The following is a 19,793-nucleotide window of genomic DNA, read 5'->3' as shown; positions in this document are numbered from 1 at the left end:
GTTGTTTACTCAGGATATTGTGAGCCGCACAATAAGGACTGGAGAGTAAAGCTCGTCACACATATCTACAGGAGTGCAAAATTGCCTTCCTTTTATATCCAAAATTTCTTCAAGGGTTTATTGAATCAATTTAGAAACCAAGGAGCGAAGCACCAGAACATTCGCTGCTTTTCAAGATGATTGAAATTGTAAATCGCACATTTTGCTCTTGTGTTTACACAAAAATCGCTGCCATACAAAATGCTAAAATATTATCTCACCACTCACAGGTACAAACATGAGCTGGTACATTGCTCAAATGACTGAACATGATAACAAATCACGATTACAATTACAAATCAAAGCAGAGAGAAAGAGATTAAATTTTCTGTGTGGCACCTTAATAAATGAAAAACTTTGCAGAAAGGGGAAGAAAGAGAAGAGGAGCAGAGTGGTGATGGAAGGGAGATGCAGTGGATGACATGATCCAAATTTCCAAAACATAAAACCTTTTTCAGTACTATCTATAGTGTACAACTGCATTTGCATGTACATAACCACAAGGAATGATGAATGAATACAAATTCTGAGTTTTAAAAATCTCAATTTCTCTTGAAATCCACTCAACTCCAGTACAGTCCTGTCTCCTTAAAGTCAGTCCAGTTTTGTCCAATCAGAACAATCTAGTTTGCCTAAATCTCCCTAGTTTCCTACATCACACACACATGCGCACACATGCATGCACGCACACACACAAACACACACAATATACAGTATATATCATCTATTATTCACAGGGGAGGTGAGTAGACATGATCAGGCAGAGATGTCAGTGCTCTAGCTGAAAAAACTTGCTGACATAACAAAGGCAAAGTCTGTATTCAAATTTCAGATCAGCTGGCTCTGTCACCGCCTGTCCACAGCGCAGACTTAAAAGGGCTTAGAAGCAGACAGTCTGAAGATAGGGAGTATTTCCCAGACTTCAAGAAGGTTCAAATGCTTTGATTTTCTATTGAATAAAGCATGTTACCTGTTAGACTGGGATAAAGGCAAGGTTAGCGTATAACACTGCACATCCGGCAAAGTACAAACACAAACATTCACACTCACGAATACACACCAACACACTACTTATTCACAACCTTCACAGCTTGTAAGATGTGTACAGTCTTAGTTGCAAATAGAAAAAGTGTGGGGGAGAAAAATGATATAGATACAGGCTGGGAAAGTAGACAGCCAGGCAAGGTCAAAACGGTGTCATCATGCAATTATCAGCTTGTAAGATACGAGAGAATTGGAAACAAAAGACAATGTGACAATATGTCAGAGTAATTTTTCCTGGTCCAAATCAAACAAACATATTTACTACATCACAGTAAGCTGCTGAAGATAGTGATAGGAATCGACTGATGATTTTTTTGAAGATTTGACTGACTGAAGCTGGTAGCCACACTGGAAGCGTTGCGGCTGCAGAACATGGTTGGTTTTCATTTCAGTGCTTTGAGTTATAGCAGACACACTTCCCTCTTCTTATGTTTCATGGCTAGAGAGATTCCAGAGATTCGATATCTCACCTATTTTTCACGCATGACGCAGCCAGTTCCCAGCAAACATAGACTGGGAAAAGATCTGTTGACAGTCATGTTGACATCATACCAGCAGCATTACATGAAATGGACACCTTTCACCACAGTTTCAATCTCTTGGCTGAATCTGTATATGTCACAGACATGAAAAAATATAAATACTATATTTTTTTCAACCATTTTAGCAACTGCATGTGGAGACATTTTAGTTAGTCAAAAATAAATCAGAAATTAATTCATAATGAAAGAAAGCCAACATTCAAGCAGCCTGCTGATGGCCATTATCCAAGGCAAACTCTTCTTAGACAGATAGAGCAGGCAGTAGCAGCGACGCAGCAGACATGCAGCCGGTGTGAACCCACACATGCACGCACACGTGAGCTGTAGCAGTTCAGCGTTACAGTCGCCATGCACACACCACGCAGGCAGTGTGTTCCCGGCGTAAGATGAAACTCTGTGCCCTGCACTCAGCCCTGAAGAAAGGATGTGATGTCATGGGTCTGATATATGTAATAAAGAATTAATGAGCAGAGAGATGATTAATTGTAAACACTCTATGAAAGCAATGATGCAGTTTGTAGTCTAACAGTGTAATATTGTGAAAAAAAAAAAAAAAGAAAAGAAAATTGCACATCACTATAATAATAATGCTCCGCTGCTTTGATTTTCTTTTTGAAGTTCAAAGATTAACAAAGTTGGGAGTCGGTCAGAAGGCTTGGTCATATTTTTACTGCTGTGATGAAACGCACAATTAATCACATTGGTACCGACTTGGGGACAGTCTCTTCTCAAAGGCTTTTCATGTTAATGTATGCATGAAAAGTAAATTAGTTGTGTAAAGAATAAGAAAGAGAGCTTCACACACCTGGCCAATCACTGAGTGCGAAGTGGGCATGTCTGACAGATTGTTGAAAGGTGGAGGGGGACAGGGTTTCAGACACTGACAACCCAAAAAGCACTTGCTTTCAGCCGCACTGACACCAACTGAAAAGGGGAGCTGCTGACAGCACTCACAGTTTGCTGCTTGTGGGTGGATCGCTTGTCAATTAAAATGCAGCTTTCTGTTTGCTTTTAATGGTTATTGCAGTTTTTATTTCAGCAGTAAAAAATAATTTGCAATTTATATTCACATTGATAAATACTATGATTTTCACTGACTTCAGGGATTCAAACTTTTCCTGCCGTGACACCCACCTGCCCATTACTGCTTCAAATCTTATCATGGAGGTACAAATTTGCTTCAAGCTCCCGATGCTGATGCCAACATTTACCAATCACCTGCCCCTCCACCAGCAACATAAAACTCCCTGTAGAAGCAGAGTTGTGAGTGATACTGGCCAGGGGGCAGTGTAGCTGAGAACAGAGTTTGAAAGTGGGAGGAGCTGTTTCAAGTGCTACTGCTCTGGACATAAAACTGCCATTTGTTTTTCCCAAACACAGTTAAGTGACTCACAGTTAGAGCGCCTTTATGGCCCAGATGGACATAAAACTCTCCTGCTTGAATCATCAGTACAAAAGATGAACAACTGTGGCAGAAAATACACTGAACAAAAATATAAATGCATCACTGCTTTCATTTATCATTATTTGAAATGAAATAACTAAGATATCTACACACACAGAGGGTTTTTGTCTCTTAATTTTTTTTAAGAAACATAAATCCAAGTTACTGAGCATTTCATACTGAGCATTATACAGCATGATTACCACAGGTGTGCCCTGGGCTGGTCACAATAAAACGCCACTCTAACATGTTCAGATTTAAACACATTTATGAGCTTGATTTGAAAGAAAGATGCCTTTTGTGGGCTTGAAAACAGCCTTAGATCTTTTATTTCAAAAAATGAAAAATGGGAGGAAAAACAACTGCATTGCATTTATATCTTGGTTCATTATATCTGGGTCTTTGATAAAACATCTAAGGTAAAAGCCTGTGTACATAAAAACCCAAGGGGAATTTCAGTATTATGGTGGGTGGAAACTTAAGGCTGCAGTGTAGACAAAAACTTATTTTGGAATCTGCAGATTTCACAATGGAATTCTGGGTAAATTTTGGAGGAATTTGGCAGCTATAGGTCAACTATGTTTTCTTCACAAATGCAGCAGTGGATGTTCTGAACTTTTGTGACTGCTGTGATTGATGCCTCTGACTGGCTTCTTCTCCGTGGCCAAGGATCCTGGTTGCTGTTGTCTGCAATAAAACTAGTGGCCACAACATAAACCTATTAAATTGTTCAGTCACCTGTAAGAGTATTGTAGAGGGAAACCACTGACACTGACTTGTATTTTCTCACAGCACATGGAGCTCGTCAGGCTACTGCTTCTGGATGAACTTTTCACTTGACATTACATGATTCACAGCACGCGTTTTTTACATAAACAAATTGTTGAAGTGTAAGTTCTGTCACAAAACTATGTGGTCACGTATCCTTGGGCATTGGCCAGTCGTTACACAGGAATTCTGGAGCTTTCTCAGTAGGTATACGGCATATTCCTACGTATCACGTAGACTACACCACTGCTTTCAACCCTGTTGCTAATCAACTGACAACCACCCCATATGATCAATGAAGGAGGGATCTAAGCATCCAAGATTCTTCTTGTCCTAAGTCATCTCCACTCCTGCCTCTTCATCGAAATATTGGTCTTTAGTTGGCTTTATTCCTTCCCCAGTGTTTCTCTCCCTCTTGACTCCTGTCCAGTGTTTCTTTCATCTCTCTTCCTCTCTCTGTTTCCCAAACTTCGCACTTCCCTCAATGGGCTGTTACAGATTTCAGCTTTATAGGCTGAGCTCTAAGGCAGCAGAGGCATCAGTAGTTGGATTGTATTCGAAGCTGGGCATCTCAAAGAAACCCATAACACTTGAAAAATACTTGTGGTTACTGAAGGCTGTGAAATGATCTATCGATCAGGCTTTATATTGGCATGTGGTACATTTGAGCGGGCTTCCATGTTTTATTGGATCTAATGGTGCTCCCATTGGGGTGGTTTACCAGCTGACAGGTTTGGCACTGCTGAGCTCTGTGCTGGTTAGAGGAGCATGCCTGAAAGTGATTTACAGCTGAATGTCTTGACTTGGATTCATTTTATATCCACACTAGGCAGTTTTTCTTTGAAGCAGCCAGCAGTTAAGGAGGATTGACTTACAAGATAATGCATCATGAGTCCAACATCTCCAGATTTATTTGGCTCACATGATGCATTTAACTCCGAGGTGTTGATTCCATTGGCAAACCAAAACAAATGATGACTTCTCGTTGTTAATCCCTCACTCTCATTCCCATCTCTAGTCTCACATTTGATTCCCAAATCAATTTGTCTGTGCTCTCTCGGCCCATCTGTGACCTCTCTCCAAGTGATGCTTCACAGATGGTCATTTTTCACCAACAGCAAGTCAATCTGGTGTGTAGATCAGGATACAACACCTGGTCGACTGGTGTTGCGCTGTGTCTGTCTTGGGTGTCACGTTTTCAACACATTCCTGCTGTGCCGAATGCTTGAATTGCCTGCAGATCTGCCACTTTGGCCCAGCTGTCACTCGGATGGACAGTAATGACTTTGCCTGGCCAGACACTGCACAGCCACTCATCTTGAGCAAGGCGCCACTTCTAATTGGACAGTCAACCTTTCTCAGGACAGTTGCATAATCTAGAGTTGTGTCTCTGCACTACAATAGTCTGATGCATTACAGCATATATTCAGTAGTTTTATGCGGCTGAAGTGGCTTTGTATTAGTCATTCTGATGCATCATTTTTGGAAGAGCTTTATGATTTGTTTTTACAGCCAAATGTATTAATCAAAAGTAGAGTCCCCAGTATTTCTTTGGGAATGACTGAAGAACACAGATAACATAAGCCATACATGAGAAGACCTTGACTAGACTGATGTATTAGTCTGAAGCAGTTTCGTCTTTTTCTTCTGCCCCAACACTTAAGATTGGTGAACCTTAATGTTTGACTTCACTATGAAAGGTCACATGCGTCATTGCAGAAGACTTATCTCTGACTATGTTTTTGAAGTGAGACTCAGTCCTACCATGCTGATTTTACTACAGAGCACACCATGTTTTATCTGTTGCTTCTTAATCAGTTATCTAGTCAAAACTCTTTCTTAATCTAGCCTGATATATTTATTTGATTAGTTAAGTTGCTGATCCACAAGTCCTTTTCAAATCAAAGCACACATTTTCAGCTTGAGTGTTTCCAACACTAATCACCCGAGGAGCTAAAAGAGGCTTTTAATAGTATTTTTACCATACATACTTGCTGCCAATATTTTACCTCTCTTCAGGCAGTGCTCTTTAAAAGACTGATCACCAGAAAATGCTTTCATGCCATCAGTTAAAGCACAAGGCATCTGCCCTCTTTCATGTCCAATCTGTGCATAAAACGTGTGATGAACAAATGCCCAAATTATGAAATGCCAAAATGGACTCAGAGGAATAAAGACTTCTTTAAGATTCTTGATACAGCCTCAGCCTTCATCTGTTTCACTTTTTGTTTCTCCATTGATTATATGATTATTTTTGAAAATTACAATAATGTGCCAATCCACCAATAATGTTTTTCTAAAAATGCCTCGTTCAGCAGTCATGTTAAGATTCATTTGGAGTCTGACAGAGCAAAAAAAGTTGTGCACTGAATACTGTTCATAGAGCAACAACAAAATGTGGATTAAATCTGGAAAATATTTGAAAAAGTGTTTTTAAATGATAATTTTTGAACTTTCTTGATGTTCAAATCACTGAAACACACTAAAAAAATTGATTATTGAAAGCAGATTTTCACAACCAGTATGTAATAAAGCATCCATAAACTTCAAGATATTGCAGGTCCTGATTCTTGTCCAAGAGGCAGAGAGGAAGAGCCAGAATAACAACAACAAAGCGAGTGTGCTGAGATCAGCAAAAATAATAACAATAGTTTCTAGTACTTACTTGTTAGTATTGATATTTAAGTAATTTTCACCATAATGATGGGAAGTGCAATTTAACTCAAGGCAGCGCAATGACCTAATAGAGAAAGCATGCAGAAAAAAATGACTACTTATAAATAGTAAGAGTAGAACAATCTTGTAGGACAATCAAGTGGACACAGTTTTGAGGCTGCAATGGGATTTGCTTCTCATCAGTCTGTCTGGGATGCTGGCTCTGAGGATTACAATTACTCGACCAAAAAATGTACTTGTTGTTTTGTGGACCAGCTCTTTAGCACAGAATGATGTAGAAAAGAAAGCATAGTTTCTGTCGGAGCCTCAGTGTGTGTTTTTAGCCCAAGAAAAACATAAAGACTGTGTTGTCTGGCATTCTTCTTGTATAGTCTCCTGTACCTAAAATAAGTATGAAAAGTATTTTTTAATATATATATATATATCAACAACAGATAGTTATGTATGTTGACTCCTCTTCAAGCAAAGAAGAGAGGAGAGAAGGAGAGAGGATTCATTTCCTCTCCTCTCCTCTTCAGGTCTCTCTGCTTGATCTCTGCTTGGTCTCTTTGCTCTCCAGTCATTTCCTCTGCTAGGCGCTACACTCCTCTTAAAGAGGAGAGACCTGATGAGGAGAGGAGAGGAAATGACTGGAGAGAAGAGAAGAGTAAAGAAGAGTCTTCTCCTCTCCTTGGCTCTCCTCGGAGGAGAGGAGAAGTAAGGTAAGATTTTGGTTTTAAATGTCACTTTCTTAAGCAATTACCGGGAGAAACCTGACATCATTAGCTAGTGGGAAAAATGTGTTTCGTTCATTAGAAATTCACAATTATACAATTCACAATAAAAGTCAGCGGAGAGACCATCAATCCCCAGTGCCCGTCCTGATGCCACCTGGTTAACAGCAACTGTCAACTGTCTGTACTCTAGAGTCAGGTCGGAGTCCTTTTTGAGCAGCTTTCCCTTCCGGGTTTGGCTGAGGAGGCCTTTCCAGGAGCTCCCTGAAGCACTACATGCTGCATAGTTCTGCACCAAAGAGGTCAGTGTAGAAGTCTGTATTATGGTTCCTCAGCTCACCCACACTCCCACACTAATCTCTCCAGATTGAAAAAGAGAGAGCTTTGATCTTCCATACCCTTTAGCTGGAGGATAGAACACCTGAAAAGAGCTCCCTTCACTCTCCTACAGGAAGGAACTCAACTCCAACCTCTGCTCCTGCAGCAGTTGACCCATAGTGGGATCAGAGTCTCTCTGCAAGTTCTCTTCAATGTTCCCAACACTGGCCTACAGTTCCTGAACTACCTTAATTCTAGCACTGAAATGGGAGGTGCATTGCTGGCAACTGGGGGGTTGCCCCCAAAAAAAAAACAACCCAGTTTTTTTGTTTTTCCACTGCCAAAAGCACACAAAAGTAGTGGCAGAAAGTATTGATTTGCAGGGGTTTATTGATGAAAAGCCAGTAGGTCTTAACCCCTTCACCGGGCAAAATGATCAAGCCTATACTAACAAAGAGGTGGTCACTGAAACCACCTGAACTTGTGTTATTGGAAATTAGTCTGGAATTGAGACTTTGAAATCCCCACCAATGATGGTAAATTCTTTGCTCATTTTTTTAACATGTTGAGATTACTCTTTCGGTTCCTTGATTTGGGGCATACAGTTTATGTCAACAAAACAGAACACAGAGCTCTCTATTTCTGTCTGACAATCAACAGCTGACCCTTCAATACTTCAGTGTAAGATAAAACAATTGCATTTGTTGTTGCTCGAAATGGAACACCAACTCCAGCACTAAAGTTAGTGCCATTGCTCAGGGCATATGAACCCTCCCACCATAAACACCAATCTACCTCATCTGTTGAATTAGTATGTTTGTCTTGCAAAAACAACACATCAATCTATTTTTGAGCAGTGACTTCAGAGATTTAAGCCCGCTTGTGCCTCTTTCTCTTACTCTTCAAAGAACCTATTTTGAAGCTCCACATGGCGAGATCAAAGAAGAGAAACAAACAGGAAAGAAGCACAGATTATTAAAGAGGAAAACACCATGTGATACATGATCATGAGAGCTACTTTCTAGTCTTTTATAGCAGTTTTTTTTTTTTTTGTAAAATGCTTTTTGAGGCTGAAACGTTTCTTTTCATCCAAGAGGTCAAAGCCAACCATTTTTTTTTAATATGCAGATCTAATGAATTTCTCAGTGTCTCCAAAATAATCGCTCACTCTAACAGCCTTTACAAGTGTTTCATCCAGAAAGTGAGTTATTTCCTCTAAAGAGTAGAGATAAGTGTTCCTGTTAGAAGTTTCACTAGTAGATACAGACTCTGACTCAGAGTCATACTCCATTTCTTCCCCTTCACATGACAACCGGCTATTGAACACACCCTGTCCTTCATTAGTGGTCACAGTGTGATCTCTCCCTGCAGAATTTTTGGAAGCTGCTTCCTGAACATTATTTGCTGATTGTGATTGTACAGTTCCTGCAGACTGAGAGCTGCTCAGATTCTCTGCTGCCACAGAAGCCTGTTGTTCTTCAGACTGACTCTGTTCCTCCCTATCTAAATCCAGCCACTGCACCATCGTGAGCGGAGTCTCCCACCATAGCCTTGGCATAAGAATGGCCGCGAGTCATCCACATAAGCTCATAGCTGTACCTACACCTACATCAGAGAGTCTAGCAGGCCATCAGCCAGTCAGATTCAAGTCTTTACCCAAACCATGTGTGTGTGTGCATGTCTGTGTGTCAATACAGTCCAAAATGTGACAGCATTAAACAACTTACTGGGAAGTTGTGTGATGACTCAGCTGTTTTGCAGCACCACCAAAAGTGGTGGACAGCAAACAGCAGTAAGGGTATATCAAGTTTGAGACAACTTCTGTCCATAAATAACATTCTCTAATGCAAGCATGGATTGACAAGTTCTTCACATTCTGTATAAATGCAAACATCTTTGGAAGCCTTATAATCACGTATCATGAAACCATTTTTGATACAAATACATTGACATAGACCTAAACTTGCTTCCAGTATGGTTTCAATTACTCACCTACTCCTGAGTGTGTACATTGCAGTTTCGACTTTTGTGTCTTCCTATTGTGCACATTAAAACTATGCAAGGTTTATGTTGCATTATGTACACAGCTGGTTGTTTGGTCATGTGGGGCTGACATATAGAGCTAAACAACCATTCATGCTCACATTCACAACCATGGGAAATTTAGAATCTCTGATCTTTGGACTGTGGGAGGAGCTATGAAGACACGAGACTCATGCAAACTCCACACAGATTCGAACCCAGAGCCGTTTTGCTGTGAGGCGACAGTTATAACCACTGTACCACCGTGCCTCCCACTGTCAAACAAATTAGTAAATACCAAGAATAATTGTAAATCTACGTCTATTCTATTCCTACAATACCATATGAAAAAGAACATTGATCACAACTGACATGCTGTTCCTGAGGTCATTAATCTCATGTTCATCCATGATTAGGTTTTCTTCATCTTGGACACTCATTCTGAAGACTAATGAGAAAGGATTATATACGATCAGCAAAGGAGCTAATTGGAGCTATTTCACTGTGTCATGTTTATTGACAGACCATATTTACCTTTTTTCTAGCGCTTCAGGGGCATCCATGGTGCTCTCTAATACTTCAGTGCCCTCTTCTATATGCGGCAGCTCTTCTCAACACCTAGATGAAACTTGTTTTACTATTTACAGACATCAAATTGTGTAAATGTAGGCCACAAGTAATACAAAATGTAACCAAGTTAAATTATATGAACTTCCTTAGTTACAGCTACATACTTCTCAATTTTTAATATTCACATCACTATTAGGATATACATTTCACAATGTGGGCTGAAAACAAAATCGATTCAGGTCATGAAGTGTTCCGTTTGATAGACATCCAATACTGAACAGTGCAGGGGCCATCAAGTGATGCTTCTTCCACTGCCTCTTTTTAGGGGTGCAGAAGCTTGGACCCTGATAGCTAAAAAGCATATGCCATAATCAACCATATGTACACAGAGCAATATGGATTCCAAATGTGGAGCCACAAACCTCAGTCTACATCCTCTCTCAGCAAAAAAGATGACAGCAGTGTGTAAACAGTGTAGGCTATGCAATTTTGCACTTCATACCTACTCAAAACATGACTAGTTCAGGGCTTACAATAGCCCTTGCCGGTGTTTCGGATTAAACAGTGACCATGTTAATTTGCGTTTTCCAGCAGAATGCGTCATGTTTGTGGGTGGTGATGGCAGCTGGCTCCTAAAAGCCTCATCAGTTTTACTCTAATCAGTACATACTCATCTGTCCTGAGCAAGACGCTTCACGCTTCATGTGTCTTTTAAACATTCATCTTAAAGTCAGGGTCACGGTCATTGGATAAACTGAAACGTTGGTTGATCACCAAAGACAATATGGTTTGAAGTAGACCTAATAACACAAACTGTGAGCTAACTTATATACAGTGTAGTGTGGATTACTTAGAAAATGTGACGTTACCAAAAAAAACATATCTTCTTTGCTGTAACTAACTAACATTATCTGTAGGTTACCTATAAATTAACTGTAGCTGAATAATTTCACAAATATATCTACCTAGCAATCTATCACCAGAAAAAATTGAACACATTCATTGATTCTGTCACAAAATTGAAACTAGTAAAACTGGTATATGGGATATGGTATGCATTAGATAAGAAAAATAACTAATTGCTAGGGGTGGGCATGAGTAACGTTCCTTGATTTGGACTTCAGTGTCTGTTTGATGTCTAGAGTAATCACATTCATGTTTCAAATACTTGCTAATCCAACTACACAGGGACAGAGTATAAATGGAAGTACTTAGATAAGGTTAGTGAACCTTACCTGAAGCCTAGTGCTAATCTGTTCAGGATAAAATTAGTCAAGGACACCAAACAAACTGTCGATCTCATGTACCCATAACCCAAAAATATCAAGGGTAATGAAAAATGCAGTGTACTACTGCTTTGCAATTAGTATTAGAGAGGAAAAGAGATGACATGCAGCAAGGGCCTCGGGCCGGACTTGAACCTGGACCACTGTGGTTAAATATAAACCTTTCAGCCCTCCACACAGAGCTTGTCAGTCTACTGCTCATTGATAAACTTCTCCTCTCCACTTGTAGGCTATAACTAGTTTGGTTTTACTTCACATTACATTATTTACAGCACGAGATACGGGCATTTTATCTTAACGTTACCAAAAAAATGGAAATCCCTCAATTTGAAAGCAGTCCAAAAAATCAAAATCAACTATTCCAATGATCTTGTTTTGCTGTTCTTCCTGCAAGGTAATTTGTCACAGAAAGGCAAGGTACTAGATAAAAAGCACACCCTGTTCTGTGAGGTGGTGATACCAAGAGAGACACTCCCCTGGGCTGGATGTTCCTTCGCTGAACTATTTGTTCTAGGCTCTGTAGTTGCCTGCACAGGTAGCACTGTCATTTGTCTCTGTCAACAGCTGGTATCATACCTTCCTTTATGCAGTGGGCCCGTATGGAAACCACTGCACATTAGGGAGGGTGGGACAATTACAAGTGGCTGTCGTTACTGTTAGCAGCTTTGATTTCTTAGCCCTTTGTCAGCATGTGGCTGACTTAATTCAGTGCTCTTGTCGTACATTCATGTGCAATATGACACAAGTTCTGAAGTAGGAGGTAGAGGTCTGTGGCATTATGTCTTGTGGCTATTATGAGGGGCTGATTGTGTGATGAAACACAATAACTGGAGTGGTCACTGTATTGGATTTCAGTGGGCCACAAAAGGCCAGTCATGTTAACCTTGTGAGAACACATCAGATGTTATTAGGTTTTTGAAGTTCTCTTAGGTGAATCTTATTAGGCTCATATTGCTTCTCTTTCACCCTGTAAATAGGAAGCTCTGGGCACCTCGTTCATTCTCAGGTCCACAAATACTGCAGTGTGTCCCTTCAATAAAAGTGCAAAGGACTGCAAGCAAGTAACCACCCTGATACAAGGAGCAAACAAGGGCCACACTTTGTACAACTATAGAATAACAAAGAATAAAACAGCACAAAAAAGGAGGACAATTCAGTATGTCACTAAGTTTGAAAGGGGTGAAAAAGCACAAAGGCTTGATCTAAGTAGATAAAAGTAATCAATACTAGCCAGGCTAGTGGTAGGAAGACTCTGCTTATTCCCTCAGAGCAGAGAACAATGTTGGAAACTAAAAAAGAGCTTGGTAATAGTGGATATCGCTCACTGGTGCCCTAATTATATGGGCAGAGCTGTGGCCCTGGGACACAACTTAATGACCATAATAAGGCTTGTCTGTCTGTTCAAAATCAGCTTAGAGTGCATCCACACAGACTCACCGCATCACTCTAGCCTGTTCAATTTAAACAGAAAGCATGAGAGGGAGCAGGGTGTTTTTGGGAACGGTGGGGGACAATTTAGAGAAAGTTCACCATCCTGACCGTATTTCCCATGCAGGCAGATGGACCACAACCCCCGGAGCCCTCGTCATTCCACCTCATAGCCTTGATGAGGATCAATTTGGACTTGAGCATTTGGGGCTGCTCTTTAATTCAGTGTGGCTGAGCACTCATTGATTAATGGCAGGTACTTAGTTGGGAGACATGGTCAATAAATGCACTGGTTCAGGAACTTAATACCAGGCTGTATGCTAAAGAGGAGACAGGCTTTCTCCAGGTGGCAGCACCACCCAGATCAGATGAGGTAACAAAGCAAAGCAGAGAGCAAAAAGGAAGGCCTAAAACTTTTTACACAAGCTTTTTTTTTTTTTTTTTTCGGACTGACTTTACTGACGTGATCTTGGATTTAATCTGAACAACCTTGACAGCAGGCTACTGCTGCTGCACCATCCATTTGATAGCCTTAAAGAATATGCGCATGCTGGAGAAAGACGCAGAGAGAGAAAAGCACATAGAGAGTTATGGGTAAGGAAAGACACAGTTAGAGGGTGCTCTGATAATTTCTGTGGTAAGTGTGTCCTCATGGGAAATGAAAACACATAAATAAATAATTCCAAACAAGATAACCTGGAAGTCTGTGTCATAGTTGATTCAGCGCTTTATTTCCTGTGATAAAGCCCATCCAGGGGATGAAGCCATTACTGCCAGCCCTCTACTCTGTCTATATTCACACTGCTTTCCATGCAGATGATTTAGCGCCTTTGATATCCCCAAAAGCAGAGTGCTTCTCAGCGCCATCACAACATGACAACTGCACATGTAATCCTGTAATCTTCTTATCAACACAATTACCACAACACAAACACACAAACTATTAATGGCAGAAGAGTGCAGGGAAATGATAAGAGTTTCCAGTCTAAGGTCATACAAGCTCTTTCCATGTTTATCCCAAAGGGCTTACGTTAATCAATACATACTGGAACATCTATTTACCTGATGGCTGTGCAGATATGTTATTGTATACAGCTAATGCTGCTCATGTTCGTGGTGCATGTGTTTGCCTGTTCGTCCCTCCTGGACTGGCTGTTACAATACTGACCTCCAGTGTGCGCACAGAAGGGCAGAGCTCTCCTTGGTGCGGGACTCCGCCGTTATCAGTCTGTGCCTTTTGACAGCAATGTGACCTCCATCAAGCGGCTCCTGCTCACTCTGCCTATTAAAACACACAGGAGCACACTCTCAATACTGAAAGTGACCTTCAAAAAGTCAAATAAGCAGAGACACAGATCAATTGTCCGACTTTGACTGTCAGCCAATTTGCTCTGGCAGGGCACACGTTCGACAGGCGCCCCCCCCACACTGGACACGCTCTTATAATCTCAAATGAAGTTCCGCGAATTTCTGCTTATTTCACCGGCTCCATCCCTGCTCCTCCACTAATCGCTTCCATCTCTTCTCTAGGGCGTAGGGGAGCACTTGCTAGTTTTTTTCTGATGTATGAAAAAAAAAAAAAAAAAAAAAAAAAAAAAAGACACGTGGTTGTTACAAACCTCTCTCAGGACACAACGGGGAGGCGGAGGTGGAGGGATGCGGGCGCAGTCGGGATGGGAGAGGACGCGATGAGGAGGGAGCCCGCTCCATAGGCATGGAAATTGTGCTGCTGAGCAGCCTGCACGTTTCTGGAATAAGGACTTAATAGACTTTGCATATTACGACCTCTATCCATCCTTCTCTCTCGGTCTGTCTCTCTTCTTTTTTTTCTGAAGGAGAGACTTGTATGCAGGATGTGGAATATCGCAGGTGAGCACAGACGTAAAATACCATTAGATGTAGATTCCTGTGAAATATGCGCTGAAGTCGTGATGGGATATTTCTACATATTATTTCGGCACATTGTAATTTTTTAAAAGTCATACCCTGCTAGAAAAAAAAAAAAAAAAAAACTCAAGATGGATTTTATTAATATGTCCAGCGTGGAGGACGGGATACTGGCAGAAAATATCTCCTCTAATTCCACTTCTCAGAGCCAGTACACCCAGCTCGCTATCTGGGGTCTGGCTGGACTGGTCAGCTTTCTGATTTTGTTTACAATAGTCGGGAACGTATTGGTTGTTATCGCTGTGTTAACGAGCAGAGCCCTGAAACCACCCCAGAACCTTTTTCTTGTCTCCCTGGCCAGTGCCGACATACTGGTGGCCACCCTAGTCATGCCCTTTTCTCTGGCAAATGAACTCATGGGCTACTGGTTTTTTGGCAAAATATGGTGTGACATCTACCTGGCCCTGGACGTTTTATTCTGCACCTCTTCAATTGTTCACCTGTGCGCTATTAGTTTGGACAGGTACTGGTCAGTGACACAGGCTGTAGAGTACAACTTAAAGAGAACACCGAAAAGAGTTAAAGGGATGATTGTGGTGGTGTGGTTGATCTCAGCCGTCATCTCCTTTCCACCTCTCATATCAATGGACAGGAGCAGCAATGAGGCCAGTCCCCAGTGTATCCTGAATGATGAGACCTGGTATATCCTCTACTCCAGCATTGGATCCTTCTTTGCCCCCTGTGTTATCATGATCCTGGTATATATCCGGATCTACCAGGTGGCAAAGACCAGGACCAGAACACTGTCAGAGAAGAAGAGGGATGTGGACTCCCCACTGGAGAATGGGATGGAACAAGCTGAACCAGGCAGAGGCGGGTCATTAAAGTCCAACAGGGGCGGAAGCATGAAAGACCAGGACCGTGAGAATGGGCACTGCCAGGCGCAGGCAGCTCAATCCCCTCTACCAAACGAGCCGAAACACACACTGACAGACCACGACGACGACTTTGAAGATAGCAGCTCATCAGATGAGAAACCCAAGAAAAGTTCCACTTCCTCCAGACACCACCACGACAACAGGAAAGACAGGAAGTCCAGCCGGAAGAGCAGCTCTGCCTCTAAATTTTCCAGCAGGAAGTCACGCACCAGTTCAAAGTCCATGGAGCTGTTCTCATCTCGTCGCAAACGCCGGAGCACCGTCAACCGCAAGAAAGTCTCTGCCGCTCGGGAGAAACGCTTCACCTTCGTCCTTGCCGTCGTTATGGGCGTATTCGTCGTGTGCTGGTTCCCCTTCTTCTTCTCCTACAGCCTGTATGGAATCTGCCGGGAGCCGTGCCAGATCCCAGGAACACTGTTCAAATTCTTTTTCTGGATTGGCTACTGCAACAGCTCCTTAAACCCAGTCATCTACACCATCTTTAACCAGGACTTCCGCAGAGCCTTCCAGAAGATCCTCTGTAAGTCATGGAAACGCTCTTTCTGAAGGGGTGGGGGGGTCCTGCATGGCTGAGTTTTTAATAGACATTTTATGCTGCAGACATAAATCTGAAGTGTTCTGAGCTGTAGGATAAAGTGCTGGCCTTGGGTGGTTTTACACTTTTACTTTCAGGGATTGCACTTGAAATGAAGAGTTACTTAAAGAATCAAAGGATTGACCTGAGGTGCAGGAAAGGGGTTTAAAGTACAAGTAAGCACTCTGATAATAATCACAGAGGAGGCTTTCATCAAATGCCATTCAGGCTACATTTGGACTCTGATGTGGGTTTCAGCTCATTCCCCCTCCTCATTGACTTGTCCCTTCATTTAAACACAACAAACTGACTCGTAACAGTTACTTTGATGCATGCACACTACAGTGGCTGCACTTGCACAGGAGGCAAAGGGTTTACAGAGACACTTCATTTATAATGTGACCTCATTCACTGAATATAATGCGAAGGCCTTGACAATCTCCACACAACTGTTGTTTGTGACTTTAGAGGGTCGTACCTATCTTCTCTCTCTCCGTCTCTTTACCTTTCTACTGACGACACGCTCTCAACATGAGGACCAATGGGACGAAGGGGCTCTTTGCTTACTGTTTCAGTAGCAAAACTGTAAAAAAAAAAAAAAAAAAAAAAAGAGAAAAAAAAAAGACTCATCCTCAAAAACTACTAAGTTATATTTCTGCCTCAGTGTTCTGTGTCTTTACTGGAAACTGCGGTGGAAACTTTCCTTTAGGACATGTTTTGGTGAACTTGCTCTGGATACGGTGGCATGTACAGAAGAGTGGCATCTCGGGCAATTTCCCTCCCAGGCATGAGCTTGCACCTTCTTCTCCCCTCTGAGAAAAATAGATGGAATACAGGAGTACTGCTGAGACCGATGGGAACCCACTGAGGCTTTCACTGTGTGTCTGTGTGTGTGTGTTTGTGTGAAAGAGAAAGAGAGGACAAAGTGAATAACATGAGGAACTGTGTTGTGATAAAGCGAGGCAGCGAGTTTACTGCATCCCAACTGCCAGTTAGTGTGTGTGTGTGTGTGTGTGTGTGTGTGTGTGTGTGTGTGTGTGTGTGTGTGTGTGTGTGTGTGTGTGTGCGCGTGTCTGTGTGTGTATACAAGCCTGGTTTCTCAAACGTCCTAATTCTCTCTCGTCAAGTGTCTTTCTCTTCTTCTCCATCCTATTGTCTGTCACATATCTTTTCTCTCCCTTACAGCCACAAAAAAACATGAAGCCACAGTAAAAACCAAACACCTTACTGCTGTTTTAATGTCTGCTGCTCGCACACACATAACAACACTCGTACACGTTGTTATTATGAACATAAAGACATAAAATTGACTTATATAGTCAATATTTTCATCCTCACATTTCAAGCATTTATAGCCAGAAGGGCTAATGCTTTTTTTCCTTGTGTAAATAACTGAAGACAGTACAGTATTATCGTGTGGTACCTCATAATCACACATGTATGAATATGATAAAAATGTATTGTTTGTAAAATTATCAAGGCTCTGAACGATTCTCATGTTACACCAACCTCTGTCCTTTTCTAAAAGAACAAGTGTTTACTTCTCTGCTTTGAGCACATTCGAAAAGATCAAATAAAGAGTTTACTGCTGTGTCAGTGTTGTTTGTTTATTACTCTGACGCCGTTACTGGTGTGACTCACAACATATGACTAATGATCTTTTTTTTTAAATGCAGTCATTTTTAGTTAGCCTCCTTGGTAAGCTGTTGGCGAAGAAAAAGCCATTAAACTGTGATAAAAGTGTAAATTATATCAACACCATTCATGCCTTGGTTGGAAGATATTTAGGAAAATTTGCAGCACAGGATATGAAAATTTAGATTAGGTTGAATTATTGATGGTTTGTAATAATTCAAACTTTAAATGTAGCCTAATGTGCAAAAGCTTAACAGCTGCAGGGAAATGTTTTGGTCAGGAAACGTCTTTACACTAGCGCCAAAGCACATAAGACAATTACACTAGTGATTCCCAAACAGCTACTTGCACCCACTGGGGTACGATTGCAGTTGCTTGGGCGGTAGATGGAAAAGTGTGAATTAAACACACTAACTAGAAACAATAGTGTATTTGTCATAATAACCAGCAACGTTAGGCCGACTGCACGGGACCTGAATCAGTTGAATCACCTGAATATTGTGCTAATAAATTTGTCAATATGCGAGCTAATAAGATGATTTACAGTAGAATAAAATAGTTGAAATGTCAAGCTTCTTACACTTCGTGTGGCAGCTGTGTGGATGCAAACCTTACAGAACCCACTGAAAAACGGACCAAGCCTAAGCATCAACAAGTCCAGGGTTTCTATGGCCTGTATGAAAAAACATCTAACAATATCTGCTTGTGTTAATGTGTTAAATAAGATGCAGCTTTAAGTCCATTCAAATAAGCAAAGTTGGAACTGATGGGTGGTGTTGATCAAGGGGGTACTTGAACTCATCTTATAGAGCTATGGGGGTATGTCAGACAAAAAAAGGCTGGGAACTGCTGTGTTACACCATCAGCAATTCATTAAAAAAATCAAGATCCAGAACAGAGAAATGACACTTGAACTGGTTGTTGTCAGGTTGTTATCTTCCTCCAACTCTCCACTTTCAAATCATCTTTCACAATATAAATAACTTATTTTGCAACTCCATCCAGCCTTTGCTATTTTAAGTGTTTTATTGTATTCTATAGTTCCAGAGATATACTGTTTGCCTTGTGTCAGGGATGTATGTGTGTTGTTTACTCACTTATTGTGATCATTCAAGGTGTTTGTGAAAGCAGTCCTTTTTGATTGGTTGTTGCAGCCTGTGGTTAAAGCATCAAATAGTTTTTTCATATTGTGAATATGACGACTTTTGATGGTCTGTGACTAAAACTTTGCAGTTTCAGTGCACAGAACGCCGACAGTGAGAAGGACATTTTTGCTTTCTAATGAATCAGACTCGGAAGAGCTTGGATTTGACTTAACAGACAAACATTTGTACATTGTACGAAGTTTGCTGTCCCTGCATGTCCTTCACCACAGTACTGCAACTCTGGCTCCAAAAATCAGAAGTCTCCTATTGTCTGCCCAGACTTAGATTTGGTTTACCAAAGATGTTCGTGTTATTTGAATAAACAGTTTTCTCCTGTTCAAAGTCAGTTCTGACTCTCCCACTGCCTGAGTCCCTGTTGCTCATCATAGGTGTAAACAGTATCCTTCCCCTAGCGCATCATTTAGTATGTCCTCCAGAGATGGAACTTATGCACTGACTCCACTATATTTATATGGCATGTAGTTCCCAGGAGGGCTTTTACAAAGCCTGATGAGCGGTTATGCGCCAGGTATGAGAAAGAGCTCTGATCAATCCACAAGTAGAGGTCAGCAGTGTCAGCTTTTACTGAAACAGTATGCAATTTAAAAAAAAAAAAAATTTCTGACTTTTTCGGCCTTTATATTATAGGTACAGTGAGAGACCCTGCAATCCAGTCAGAGCTCAGATTTAGGTGAGTTTGTCAGGAGGGCAGACAATTTAGTTCAGCCCAGAAACAGTATATAACACACCCCTTCTGTCACGGC

General features: G+C 41.3%; 1 protein-coding gene and 1 long non-coding RNA gene across 2 annotated transcripts in view; one reads left to right on the top strand and one right to left on the bottom strand.

Annotated features, from left to right (window-relative positions):
* LOC139635843 (uncharacterized) overlaps window positions 1-14,458 on the bottom strand; it is a 49,764-nt gene extending 35,306 nt beyond the window's left edge. The window contains exons 1-2 of the long non-coding RNA XR_011694298.1: window positions 14,019-14,458; window positions 10,101-10,184 (exon numbers count right to left, since the gene is read on the bottom strand). This is a non-coding gene — a long non-coding RNA (uncharacterized lncRNA). The remainder of the gene's footprint in view (window positions 1-10,100; window positions 10,185-14,018) is intronic.
* A 7-nt stretch (window positions 14,459-14,465) lies between these two features.
* On the top strand, window positions 14,466-17,840 carry adra2c (adrenoceptor alpha 2C). The gene has a single exon (XM_071503345.1). The coding sequence runs from the start codon at window positions 14,869-14,871 to the stop codon at window positions 16,219-16,221; it is 1,353 nt and encodes a 450-aa protein (XP_071359446.1). The 5' UTR covers window positions 14,466-14,868; the 3' UTR covers window positions 16,222-17,840.
* The last annotated feature ends 1,953 nt before the right edge of the window (window positions 17,841-19,793 follow it).

The sequence above is a fragment of the Trachinotus anak genome, unplaced genomic scaffold (assembly GCF_046630095.1).
Source record: "Trachinotus anak isolate AG129_WGS33_773 ecotype Australia unplaced genomic scaffold, CSIRO_AGI_Tana_v1 ptg000019l, whole genome shotgun sequence".
NCBI lineage: Eukaryota > Metazoa > Chordata > Actinopteri > Carangiformes > Carangidae > Trachinotus > Trachinotus anak.
The sequence above is the reverse complement of the archived record's forward strand: the minus strand, read 5'-3'. Positions and strand labels throughout refer to the sequence as shown.

What these genes read in the sequence shown, in the direction of transcription:
- adra2c (XM_071503345.1), top strand. Translation starts at nt 14,869, where the DNA reads ATGGATTTTATTAATATGTCCAGCGTGGAGGACGGGATACTGGCAGAA.